The sequence below is a fragment of the Schistocerca gregaria genome, chromosome 2 (assembly GCF_023897955.1).
Source record: "Schistocerca gregaria isolate iqSchGreg1 chromosome 2, iqSchGreg1.2, whole genome shotgun sequence".
Classification (NCBI taxonomy): domain Eukaryota; kingdom Metazoa; phylum Arthropoda; class Insecta; order Orthoptera; family Acrididae; genus Schistocerca; species Schistocerca gregaria.
This window is the reverse complement of record NC_064921.1, coordinates 292,375,715-292,389,310: the sequence shown is the minus strand read 5'-3', so window position 1 is coordinate 292,389,310 and position 13,596 is coordinate 292,375,715. Positions and strand designations below refer to the sequence as shown.

General features: G+C 38.8%; 1 protein-coding gene across 4 annotated transcripts in view; it reads right to left on the bottom strand.

Annotated features, from left to right (window-relative positions):
- Window positions 1-13,596, bottom strand: part of LOC126336898 (dynein regulatory complex protein 1) — a 380,293-nt gene that overhangs the window by 261,568 nt on the left and 105,129 nt on the right. For all 4 annotated transcript variants that reach the window (XM_050001020.1, XM_050001019.1, XM_050001023.1 and 1 more), the window contains one exon: window positions 3,772-3,965. In XM_050001020.1, coding sequence (XP_049856977.1) covers window positions 3,772-3,965 — 194 coding nt within the window. The remainder of the gene's footprint in view (window positions 1-3,771; window positions 3,966-13,596) is intronic.

Sequence of the window (13,596 nt, the reverse complement as noted above, 5' to 3'; positions counted from 1 at the left end):
AAATTCTACTGCAACTCAAGTGTCTGTGATATTTGTCTGGAATTCAGTGAATTACGCCTATTTTCCTTCTCAAGCATTGTTGTGAACTGCACAAGATTCCAGTCTTTAGGCACAGATATTCCATCAAGTGAGTGGTTGTACATTGTTGCTATGTATGGAGCTATTATATCAGCAAACTCTGTTAGGAACCTAGCTGATATACAATCTGGACAAGAAGGCTTGCCTTTAGTAAGTGATTTAAGCTGCCTTGTTACATAACAATATCTACTTCTAAGTTACTCATGTTGGCAGCTACACTAGTGTCCAACATTAAAGCAGCAAACAGAATTTTGCAAGGTTGCATTTATTTTGCCACAAAACAGTATACACAATTGATAGTAAAGTTCAAACAATGTGAAGAATACAGAATATATACAGCTGCAACATGCATAATGGTAAACAAAAATGTTCTTCAGTTTTTCCAACTTAACGGATTTGCACACACATTCTGACAACTGGTTAATGTGTTCAGTATTGGGTGTGATCACCTCTGGTAGCATGGTAGCAATACAAGCCTGACATGATGGAGCATGCTGTGAACGATGTCACTGGTCTCATGTTGAGGAAATAATGCCCATTCTTTCTGCAGAACTGCTTGCAGTCTTGGATAGTGGTTGATGGATGCTGACATAATGCAAGCCATCTTTCTAGTGCATCCCAGACATGCTCTATGGGATTCAAATCAGGAGAGCGAGCAGGCAATGCCATGCGTGCAGTACCTTCCATTTCCAAGAAAACATCAACCATCCATGCTCAATGAGGTCAAGCATTATAATCCATCAATACAAAGTTTGGGCACACAGCATCTCACAACAACCACGAATGAGATCCCAAGATCTCATCACAATACCTAACAGCAATTAAATCTTTACAACTGACACTTACAATTTCATGAAGGGGGTTTAAGTGATCAACATAATCCCTGCCCACACCATTAAGGATGCTCCTCAATATTGATCTCTTTCTATAATGTTTGGGTCCAAAAATCATGTTCCATATTCCCTCCAGGAGTGAATCCATCGAGAATCACTCTCAAGACTAAATCGGGACTCATCTGTGAAAACAACGTTGGCCCACTCTTCAAGCATCCAGGTGGCATGCTGATGACTCCACTCTAGATATTCCCTTCTGTGAAGATACATTAGAAGTAGACATACAGTAGGTCTCTAACAATAAAGGCCACTCTGCAGGAGCCTTCTGCCCACCCTTTGCCTCGATATAACACATCCAATGGATGATGCGAGTTCACGTGCCAGTTGTTGTGCGGTACTAAGATGGTACTGTCATACTCTTACAGCCAAATAGCAGCCCTCTCTTCTGAAGTCACATATGGTAGGCCCTGCCCTTGTCTTCGGAATACAGTTTCAATCTCTATAAACTGTCACTGCATATAAGAAACAAAAGAATTATTTATGTTTAAGCTATCAGGCCATAACAGTTTGCGACTGTCCTGCTTCCTTTCTTTCTATGACCCTTTGCCACAGAGAGTCTAATAGGCATCTTTTCTGTGCCATATTGCACCATCTATGACTGTATACACAGTGATTGTGGATATGGGGCTACCTAGCAAACTCTACCTAGTTTCATAGGTACCCTGACATCGTCATTGGCATGGTTGTCTGTTGTCCAGAATGCCATCTTCCATGTAGAACACAATCATACTGACACCTGGTTGACAGTTTGTATGATTATATTGAGAATTAAACACAGGATGGGGAAATAGCAGATAGTTGCTTTAATTTTGGACATCAGTGTATTCTTGTTCAAATTTACAATATTTACTTCATGTTCTTTGGTGAAGGATTTTGGAAAACTGTGTTTGATAACTTCACTGTAGTGGCACTGTCATTTGTACCATTACCATTGTTATCATGCAGTAAAGGAACTGATTATGTCTTGCCACTGGTGTACTTTAGATACAACCAGAATCTCTTTAAATTTTCTTTCTGATTTCAACTCAGAGATGCACGCATCACACTGAAGTCCTTGCTAAATTTTCATCTCCTGTAAAATATTGCTAATCTTGGGGATTTTTCATTCTTTTAAATTTGGCATGCTTTTTTCATTGCTTCTGCAGAATTGTTGTGACCTGCTTAGTGTACCCCAGAGGATCAGTTACATCTCTTATTAATTTATTTGGTATAAATCTCTCAACTGCTGTTGATAACATTTCTTTGAATTTTGGCCAAATCTGGTCTACTCTTATGTAGTTAGTAAGGAGTGGAAGGATTGGAGACTTTCTCTTAGGAATGCATCATATAAATTTTTATCTACATTTTTAAATAGATATATTTTGCATTAACTTGTGGTGGATTTAGATGTTATGGTATTCAGTCCCCCTACAAAGATCTTGTGGCCATAATCCCTGCATCCATCATGATGCTCTCTATTTGTTCATTACTATTTTTTGCTAAGAGGTCAAGCAGGGTTTTGCTCCTACTTACATTTCAGATTGACTCCTGAAATAATTTCACAAAATAAGTTTTGGAGAAAACATCTAGTACAATGTTTTATGCCTGCTGCCAACTTTAAAAATGTATTTTCACCAACATATTGAGAGCAGACTGAATCACAACCATCTATGATTGTTTGAGTGGCATACCAGTTCGAAATGAGACTGAAATTTCTTTGAATCTCTCAGCAACTGTATCATTTGAGATGAGGGGATCAGTAAATGAAACCAGTGATTAATTTATTCTATTGTCAAGTATAACCTCCACACATACAACTCACAAAAACTATTTTAGTTTCACTACAAGATAAGCTACTTCTAACAGCATCAAATATGCAACCATCAACAGTATTTAATCCACCCTTACTAAACATCACTAGGTTTTTTGTAAAAAAAAATCAACTGAACTTATCTCCAGCTTTAGCCAGCTTTCAGTTCAAAGTGACGCAACATGAGCTACCCGCTGCAATTGATTGTACACTGCTCTTCATAGCATCCAGAAACACCCATCCCACATTTGGGATGACTCACCAGGCATGCACAAGCAGTGAACATGTGCACACTGGACTTTTTCCCTTCTTTGGTAGTTATACTCCTAAAGGGACTGTTACACACCTAACATTGTAGCCCCCAACTACCAGTAATCCCGGTCTCTGTGAATACATGGATCTTGCATGTTGACAGGCTTTCTATGAAACATGACATGTGATTACATCTGGCTCAGGTTCTTTGTGCAGTTTTACCAAAATGCTGATCATTTGCATACCAAGCATGTAGCACACTCCATGTCAAACTGATGTTTGTTGAATGCCATCTTCATGGCGTTGCAGCTGTAATGGCCATTTGTTATTATATAAAGGGGGAAATAAGTGTCTCCTGTTATGACTCACAAAGTCAGGAAACTGAATGGTTCTTGGCGTATGGTCATTCTTTCATATATTTTGTGTGTTCTGCTCAGAAAATAAATTTCTTCTCTGAAAATAAATTTCTTCTCTGTCTCATCTGTGAAACAAAAATCCCTTGGCTCTGAAATCTTGATACTCATTATTCTTTTTCATAGTTGCAGTTATCTAAACAACAGCCTTTCAGATTTTAGTAAGATAGATACTTCACTCATTAGCCATTGTTACAAGAGAGGCTTGGTTTTAAAAATGATACCCACCAGTCAAATGTAATATCACTTAAAGAAAGTACATTTACACACTAATTGACTTCCAGGAATTGCTAAAAATAAAATTGATACACTCATTTTCATAAACATTAATTTCATATTTACATACCTCAATTAGCCTTAGTTCTTGCCGATATGCACGTCTCATCACATTAACCTGATTGTCAATGCGCTCTGCCAGAGTGACAATGTCATCTTTTTGTTTCTTTTGATCTTCATGAAATCGGATATCTGCTTGTTTCAATTCATGACGCAGCTCTTCTATTAGCATGTTCTTTTGCTCAATGAGTTCCCTACACTTTACTGTAAACAAGAAAGAATATTTCAAAAGCAGAAATAGAATTAAGATCACAAGAATAATAACACCAGTGTCTGTCTTATCAAAAGATCTTATATTTTCAAGTTCTTTAAAATATAATTAAATATATCTTTTCATTATATTTTTTCTAAGTAAATAAAGATAGCAAAGAAGTCTGTTCACAAGCCAACTTGAAACTAATGGAGGTATTATAAAGTATGAAAGATTCACTAAATTTTATAATGTGGGATTCCTGTTTTCAAGAAATAGGAATATTTTGCGGACAATACAACCACACAAATATATGAAAAAGTATATGGTAAAATCAGGTGATGTCATAGAAGCAGAGGTGTGTGCAGTAATCAAAACATTTAAAATAAAAAAGCAATTGGGCTGGAAAAAATGTCAGCTGAAGTTCTCAAATATGGAAATATGGACTTAATTTGCCATCTTACTAAACTGTGCAATACCTTTCAGCAAACAAGGCAACTTCCAGAAGACTGGAGGAGTAGCATCATCGTCAGACTACTAAAGAAAGGAAATCCAACCAAATGCTCCAAATAGAGAAATATCATGCTTCTCTCAGTGATGGGAAAAATCTTCACCTTCTGATTGAAAACAGGCTGTGTAGACTGCTCCACTTAACTGCTACTGCATTTGCAAGGAATATTATAAATCCCTGGCACTCTCAAGCTGTGAACATCTTCAACAAGTTGCAACATTTCTTTCATTTTCCTGGGTGGTTGGAAAATTAGTCTGATTCCTTGCCTATTTAGAAGGCTATTTATATCACTAGTTGTTGTATTGCAGAATGGAAGCTACTTTATGTGTTGGTCTTCCTGGCTTGGTGAATGGTATTACATCTGTGTTTTGTTGACAGAAACTCATTCCTTCTGAATAGCTTTGATAGATGGTTAATCTCGGAGCTGAGGTACTTTAAAATAGACCTGGCTCTGAGTATTAGGGTGTTCAACACAGTTCTTTTCTGAGCTGGACGATGAAAGCTACACCTGCTGAGGTGTAGGTCCATATGCATTGGTTTCTGATACACAAAATGGCCAAGTTGTCCATCTTCTTGGGACTTCATCCAAATTTGAAGTGGCAAGTTAACCGAGAACATTTTATCTAATAATGGAAATGTTGGTTAACCCATGTCAGCTGACGGGCAGCAACACTTGTGGTCAAGCACAATAATTTACCCTAGCATAACATTGATATTTCAGTCAGATTCTTTCATCTTTTCAGCACTTTGCTACCTTGGTGAAATCACACTACTTCTTGTTTATTAACAACATTGAAATTTTGAAGAAAAGAAAGAAACATGACTTTCTGTAAAAGAAATAAAATAAAATAAAACTATTTGAACTTTTTCAGTGTGTTGGTTGCAATAGAAATGAAATGTGGGTCTGTTTTCTTGCCAAATAACTTAGTAAGAACCTCTTTGAATAACACCTAGGTCTCCCTCTCATTTAGTCATATTTAATTCAAAGTTGGAATTGAACATAATTTTTCTGTGGCAGGTCCAACAACCCAGGCTTAAGGTCTGGCATTCAATATATTAAAATCTAGCCAACTGTCACATCCAGCAGAACTGGGAAATGCTGAGAGAAGATGTTTTTCACATAATATCAGTGCACATTCAGAAAAACCAAAAATCATGAAGGGCATGGTGGGTGTTGGGAGCCAAACACATACATAAATAGCTGTGTGAGACCAACAATACTTCACAGTCTGCGTAAACTGATGTTGGAGAGGGGAAGAAAGGAAAGGGATAGGGTCTCTGCTGTCAGCTGCATTGGGACATTACATAGAAACAGAGGTGACGAGTGACAATGTGTACCGAACTGGGATTCAAACATGAGATCCCCTGCTTTCTAGGCAGGCCCAGTAATCACTGGACCATCTATGACTCAGCATTGTTGCAACTGTGTGAATTATTTTGGCATGCCTCACAGTTGAACCACACTCACACCATTGCCACCTAGCGGCATTCCCTGTCCATTTCCTCCAAGTTCACTACTCTAAGATTCCCACAAGAGGTCGGATGTATTTGTGCATCCACACTGAAAAAGGTGGATCAATTGCCCAGATAGGTGTATCAAGTATATTCTGCATAATGTCCGAAAGAACAGACACTACACAGAATCTGCAACTATGATACATTATACATAAATTGAAGATGGAGAGGGGCAAAAAGCAAAGGAAAGGGAAGGGATCACTCATCGCTGCTGATTCTGCATAGTTTTCTAATGCAGCTGGCAGCAGTGATCTCCTCCCTTTCCATTGCTTTCTTCTCCCCTCCACCTTCAATTTACATGTAATGCATCACAGATGCTGATTTTGTGTGGCTTTTGTTCTTTTGGACATGTCTGAAAGAGCAGACACCTTGCATTCATATACTTCACAGTCTGGTAGGAGATTAGGCAGCAAGTGCATATGACAGCACAGTCAGTCATTAAAATATTCTACATAAAATGCAAATAATGTTTTGGCTCAACATCCACACACACCAGTAACAGAAAAATCAACACGTTGAGTAAAATAGATAAATATGAAGTTTCCTTGTTTTTATACACATGCTAGAATCATTTAATTTAGGCAACAATTTTGCAGGTCAGTGAATAATATGAATGTGCAGGTATGCTAATGTTATCTGAATCATTCCTGATTACCTTTGGGCAGTGCATGAAGTTTTCAATAACACACATGGATGTATATTACTGTAGAACCCCTACCAAAATTTATGCTCATTTGTGAAGAGTCACACTGGGAGAGCTCATATGAAACAGGGCAAAATGGAAGCAGAAGTGTTAAAACTCTGAATTCAAACGTTCCTTCACAAAGGAACATCAAGTTATGTTGCCACCATTCAGCTGACATAAGTTTGGAAAGGTGCATGACACAACAAACAATTGTAAAGGTGTTGTAAAACAGCTGAAGTTACTAAAACTCTGTTCAGCCAAAGGGTTCAACAGAATTCTTGTTAGGTTATATTACAGAATTTGCAATGGAATTACTTCCACACGTGTCCATATTCTACTAAAGATTCCTGGAGCCAAGAACTTGTGATAACTGTTGTTTAGCTACCACCACAAGCAATAGAGTCCAGAGTTTTGAAAAATACAACTTAAAAAATTATGTTTCCATCAGGTACATTTTTCAAGTGATAAAGGACATCTAGGAAGCTAAGGAGGCCAAAACTGCTAGGCATTAAAATGTAAATGCATGAAATATTCAGTAATGGGAGAGCTAATAGCATGTGTTTATACACTTTTAAGTGTCATTTATGAACACTGGAAGGTTAGAAACATCTCAATGATTGGAGAAGGGCTCTTGACATACCCCTCTATACAAAAGGCAGCAGAAATGATTGATGACACTGTTATCATTACGTTACTCTTCTCTACTTAATTCTAAGATATATTGATTGTCAAAACACTATGACCTGGGACAAAATAATCATCTCTAAGGAAATCTGCTTAGACCTGGAAAACAATGATCACACTAAATCCTTCTCAAGTTCTTCATAAATGATGTCTTTAGTGGCAGGTAATCTGGAATGTCATCATAGTTTTGAAAAGCTTTTGATTAGTAACACACTGAAGACTTCTTAATAAATGTTATATCTGATCATTGTACTGACAATTTTTGCAATTGAATTGACGATTTCTTGACAGCACATTACCTTCAATAAAAAGTCATTTGCATATACAGAAATACTATTGGTGTCCTCTAAGGATGTGTAAATGGATTATTATTACTCCTGTTACACATTAAGAACTAACTGCAGCTATTTGCTCAGTCAACACTAAATGGAAAAATGATGTACACTTCAATTACACCTCCTTAAGCATTGTACAGAAAGGTGTGCAGTATTCGGCAAGTTCATTTTCAATATCCTTCCCAGAGAACTGAAAAAATTGAGTGATAAATCCCAATATTAAAATCCAAGTTGAAAAGTTTCCTTGTGCACACTCCTTCTATTTTGTACAGAAGTCCCTTGTAGTAGTTGAGAATATTTCTCTGTAAAGTATTATTTATTTGTATATTCCCTGTTTTTCATGTCTTATTACTTCTCGTTCCATGACCAAGTACTTTGGTGTGCATAGTCCCATAGAACTGGTAAATAAATAAAAATTATTTAGTGGACAGTATTAGTTAACAGTCTCCGATTTTTTGTAGATAATGTAGTGATCTATGTAGAAGTTTTTGCTGACAAAAATTGTAGAAATATCTTGTAATATGTTGTCAAAATATTATCCTGGTACAAATACTGGTAATTTACTCTAAATGCAGTCAGATGTAAGTTTGTGGAACTCACAAAACAAAAAAATTGTAAGTAACCTTTAATAACATCATTAATTATTTGTAATAAGAATGCATAATGTTATACAAATACTTGAGAGTAAGAATGTCAAAAGACAAGAGGAATGAACACATCTGCTTGCTTGCAGTAAATCAAATTTAAGACACTGATTTATTGGTAGGATACTACGAAACTGCACTTTGTCTGGACAAGGCAGCTTACTTCATTAGTTAATGAAACAGGAAGAATCTTCAATGTTATGACATCTTGCACAATAAAAACTATCATCTGCCACACATTTTATTGTGATTTGTAGAGTACAGATGTAGGTATAGTCCATGAAAGCTATGTATTGGTTATAATCTATGTTTCGATTTGTTGAACTGAGGACTCTTCTTCATCACTATACCTAAAACATGTGATATGCAAGTTATTGGGGATGATCAGATCTATCATAAATGTGTTGTTAAATGAATGTGTAGTTAATTACAATAAAATCACTTTATTCTACCAGTTTTTAACTAGAAATTCATCTTTGGAATGAAAGGAATTGTCAAGGAGCAACAATTTTAGACTATATTGCACTTTGCTGTCTGTCAGAGATTTTATGTTGTTGGACAAATGATCAAAAAGATTTTTGTTGCTGCATACTGAATTCTTTTCTGAGCCACTGACAGCTACATTAAGGGGTAATACCTACATGGTATCAATGGGTGAACACCACACATTATTCTCACAGCTCGCTTTTGTGCAATCAATACTTTCCCTCTAAGTTGCGATTTATCCCATATTATATACTGCTCACTTCTGAGCAATCAGTATTTTCCTTGTGAACTGCACCTCTCACTGCCATCGAGCCCTATTACTGTTTGATGACCAACCTTCTACTATTTACACAGTTTCTGTGTAATGTAAATAGTGCTTTGTTTATGGTGACACGTGTTTCTTGTGTGGACATCAGCATACAGTAGAAAGAAATGACTTTCTATGGCAGTGTCAGTTTCCATTATGTGCTATCTCTGTTACTGATACAGGTTGTCCTCCAGTTGAAAAAAGCTTGTGACAGTATTACTTTTGTGCAATTGTGCTATTTTACAGTGAGATGGTTCTCATATGGATATCAGCATATAGCATAAACAAGTGACTTTCTTTGATGGTTTCTATTTCCATCATGTGTTGTCTCTGTGTAGCTATAGTAGTTCATTTTCTGTCATTATTTTCATATCAAAATTTTCACACAGCACTAAGACTCTTGTCCAGTTGATACTCATCCTTTGGTGTACCAAATAAGTGCTAACATGTGTTTTGAATATATTTTCCTTGTCATTCTGCACATTAAAAACCTAACATTTTTATATTCTTCTCTGACACTTTGTCTAACTATTCTTCCAAATTATTCCTGAAAACATTCTGTTTTCTGGGTGTTGTTCTTGTTAGTCTGTAGTTGTCAGTTCTGGTAAAACATTAGTGCTTTATTTCTTCCCTATCCATTGTACATGGTGAGAATTTCTCTATCCTCCACCAGAGAAGGCACCCAATGGGAGCTACCAACTCCAAAAATTCTGTGCTTAATAATGTGTTATCTTTTCTAAACAATGCAAAGGTACTTATGCTCTATACTCTTTGAGGAAATAAAAATTTAAGGCAGTTTAATAATACTTAGAATGCTGGCAATGTCCTGAATCACAAACTAAATTTCAAATTGAGGAAAACAGCAAACATAGCTGAGACACTATCACACAACTAAGCCTTGCAGAACACATTGAGAGGGGATACTAAAATTAATCACAGGAGTTTCTCTGGCATCCTACTGGATAATTATACAGCTATTTCAATGACTACCATTTTGTTCAAGTTATTCAGTCAGTTTCTATGTCAATTTGATACAAAATAATAAGTGGAGAAGACAATGCAATTGTCTGCCCCGAGGTGTGTGTTGGTACCAACAGCAATCAATTTGTACACAAATTATCAAACAATTCTCTCATATGATGCGTTTCCTCTAAGCAGATAATCTTATTTTTACTGCAAAGGAACAAAATTGAACTTGTTGGCAAACAGCTAACAGGGACTCAGTCTATCATGTCAATGCATTACAAACCAAATTTGTTGAGACCCAATCCTTTAAAAACTTGTGCATTTCACCTACAATCTAATCTAGCAAGACAAAGACTCAAATACATTGCGAAAACCAGAAGCTGGTACAAACAGGCATTCCTTAACATCTAGGGGTATCCCTCAACATGTCTTTTGAGTTAAAAAATTCACTGCATTCAAGCTTTTAAGAAATTAGCAACAAGGAACTACTTTTTCGGAAGACTTACTTGCAGTACGAGGTGAGAAAATCCTATTGTCCAAAGAACAACTGTTAAGGTCTTATGCTTCTGGAACAAATCTGCATGAACCAGAAAAGTAAATGTCATCCTGAATGAAACTAGTCATATAAAGGGTCCACCTCCAGATAAACTCTATAGATCAGCTGGTTTCTCTGCTCCTTATATTTGACAATCAGCAATAGAATACATGAAAGGTCAAACAGGTCTTCAATGAAAAACACATAATATACCATGCAGAGAGAAAGTTGGCCTTAGGATTAATATTTAGAAAAAACTTCATAAACAATTTTGACACAGAGCTTCCTGATTGGTTACCCACCAAAAAAACTGAGCCATGTACCCAACTGGAGAGAGAAATTTTTAGGATACTCAAAAGATTATGAACACATAAATTAAAGTCGTATAGCATTGTTGGCTGGGAGACTCCAAGGGGTAGGTTTAGCCACCTAGTCATAAGGGGGTTTTCTTCCTCTGCATACAAGGCCCATTTTCCTGCAGATATGTGTCTCATTCATACTTGTTGAGTGCAGATTAATGAAACAGATATGTGTGTAGTGTAGAGTGATGTTTGTATTGTATGATAATGATGATGAAAGTAAGGTGAGGGTGAAACCTCATGCCAGCAGATAGCCCACTCTTCTCAAATAGTACCCATGGCGCTATCAGGCTTAACTCTGTTGTGATAGTGCCACGACATTTAACAGTGCCGCCACAACAGTACGCACAAACGGCGATAGAGGCGCTCTGCAAACCGGCTAAGCGCGGGAGCGCCACCTAGATTCGAACGGCGCCGGCCGCATGTCACGGCACGGCAGTCGAATACGAGAGACTGAGTTGTAATCATGTGATCATCTATTGTTTCTAAGAGAGAGAGTGAATATCCACGCAATTATTGTGATTAAAGGTTATAACACTTTTTGGCGACGAGGATGGGATATTTTCACTGCGTTGTGGATTTGTGTGTTCGTGACGGGGCAGACATGTAACAGCTTATGCAAGCGCTCTTTGAACAACAAAGAGCTGATGGCTACTATTCAGGCTCAACAAACACAGCTGACGGCAGCGATTCAGGCGTTGTCGACGTCGCTTACCCATTGTCTGTCTTCCTCTTCTCCGCCTCCATTCCCTCCTTACGACAAGGCCGCTGAAGACTGGGAGGATTATGAGAAGCGTTTGCGGCAACACTTCTTGGTTTTCGACATTGTCGACGCTCCTATGTGTAAGTCGTTATTTCTATCTTGGATTTCCCCTTGAGTCTATTAGCTGCTATCTCAGTTAGCCCCTCTGCGGGAACCTGCCTCCCTGTCCTTCAAAGAAATGTGTGACTTATTGTCTGCCTATTATTGAAAAAACCCCCACGTCGTTGCCGCCCGCGTTGCGTTCTACTGGAGTCGTAAACAGCCCCATCAATCTTACCGGGCTTGGGCAGCGGAACTACACGGTCTGAGTAGGAAATGTCATTTTGTCACGGACACACATCACGAGTCTTATGCTGACTCAATGGTTAGGGATGCTATTCTACGGCTTGCTCCTGATAAAGAAGTTCGGCAACGTGCCCTCCAACTGCCAACCCCATCGTTGTCGGAAGTTCTAAGCATCGCTCAATCCTTTGAAGTGTCTCACGCTGCTGGCAAGCAAATCGACGCGTGGTGTGATGTAGGCACTGTACAGTCAACTCTCGCCACGGGCAATTTGCCTGTTTCACAGGAGAATGACAATATGGTGGCGGTTCACTCGCATCAACAACATCACGTTGGGTCGCAACGCTCGCAGCGAAACCAGCAACCACAGAAGACGGTTTGTTCCGCACTTCCCTCTTGCCCCCGTTGTTTCGTACAGCATGACAGGGCAGCGTGTCCAAAACATTGGGCCACGTGTAATTCATGTAGGAAAAAAGGCTACATTGCTTCTGTGTGTCAGTCCCATAAAGTTCCTGTTGACGAGGACGAGGCGCCGGACATGGATGTTCATTGTGTGCTTTCTCAAACAAATAAGTTGTTTGTTACTGTTCATGTTCTGAATAAAGACATCCGCATGCAAGTGGACACTGGCTCTGCAGTAATTCTCATTAATTCTCGCACGTATTTGGCGTTGGGCTCCCCTCCTTTGTCTCCAGTTACACGAAATCTGAGGACTTATAATAAACAGAAAATTCCTATCATGGACCAGTTTGATGCTTCCACTGCCTACAAGTCTGTTGTTCGGCCCCTCACGTTTTATGTGGTGGATCATGCGGGCACTGAAAACCTGTTCGGTTATGATGCTTTCCAGTTGTTCGGGTTCTCCATTGATGATGATGTGCACCTCATATCTGAGGATATTCCGTATCAACAGCTGGATGGATTGTGTTCTGAATTTTCCTCCGTGTTCTCTGCTGGTCTGGGGTGTGCCAAGGATTTTGAAGCCCACATTACTCTTAAACCTACGGCTCGTCCTAAGTTTTTCCAGGCACGCCCTATTCCGATGGCATTGCGTGCACCTGTCAAGGCTGAGCTAGACAGGTTAACAGCTTCAGGGATTCTCCTTCTGGTTACCTCCAGCGAATGGGCATCGCCGATCGTGGTGGTTTCTAAACCAAACGGGAGTCTGCGATTGTGTGGTGACTTTAAAGCTACCGTCAACACTCAGAGCCTCATTGACACTTATCCTCTTCCCCGTCCTGAGGAGTTGTTTACCAAGCTCGCTGGGGGCCAGTTCTTTTCCAAACTTGATTTATCGGAGGCGTACCATCAGTTGCCGTTGGACGCTACTTCCAAGGAATTTCTCGTTATCAGCACTCCTTGTGGGTTGTATCAGTACCAGCGATTACCATTTGGCGTCGCTAGTGCACCGGCCATTTTTCAGCGGTTTTTGGAACAGCTCACGGCTTCCGTTCCCGGCTGCATAAACTATCTGGATGACATTGTTGTCACGGGAGCCTCCACTGAGGAGCACCTTCGTAATTTACGTTCACTGTTTTGGGTTTTGCAATCGGCTGGGATGAGGTGCAATCTG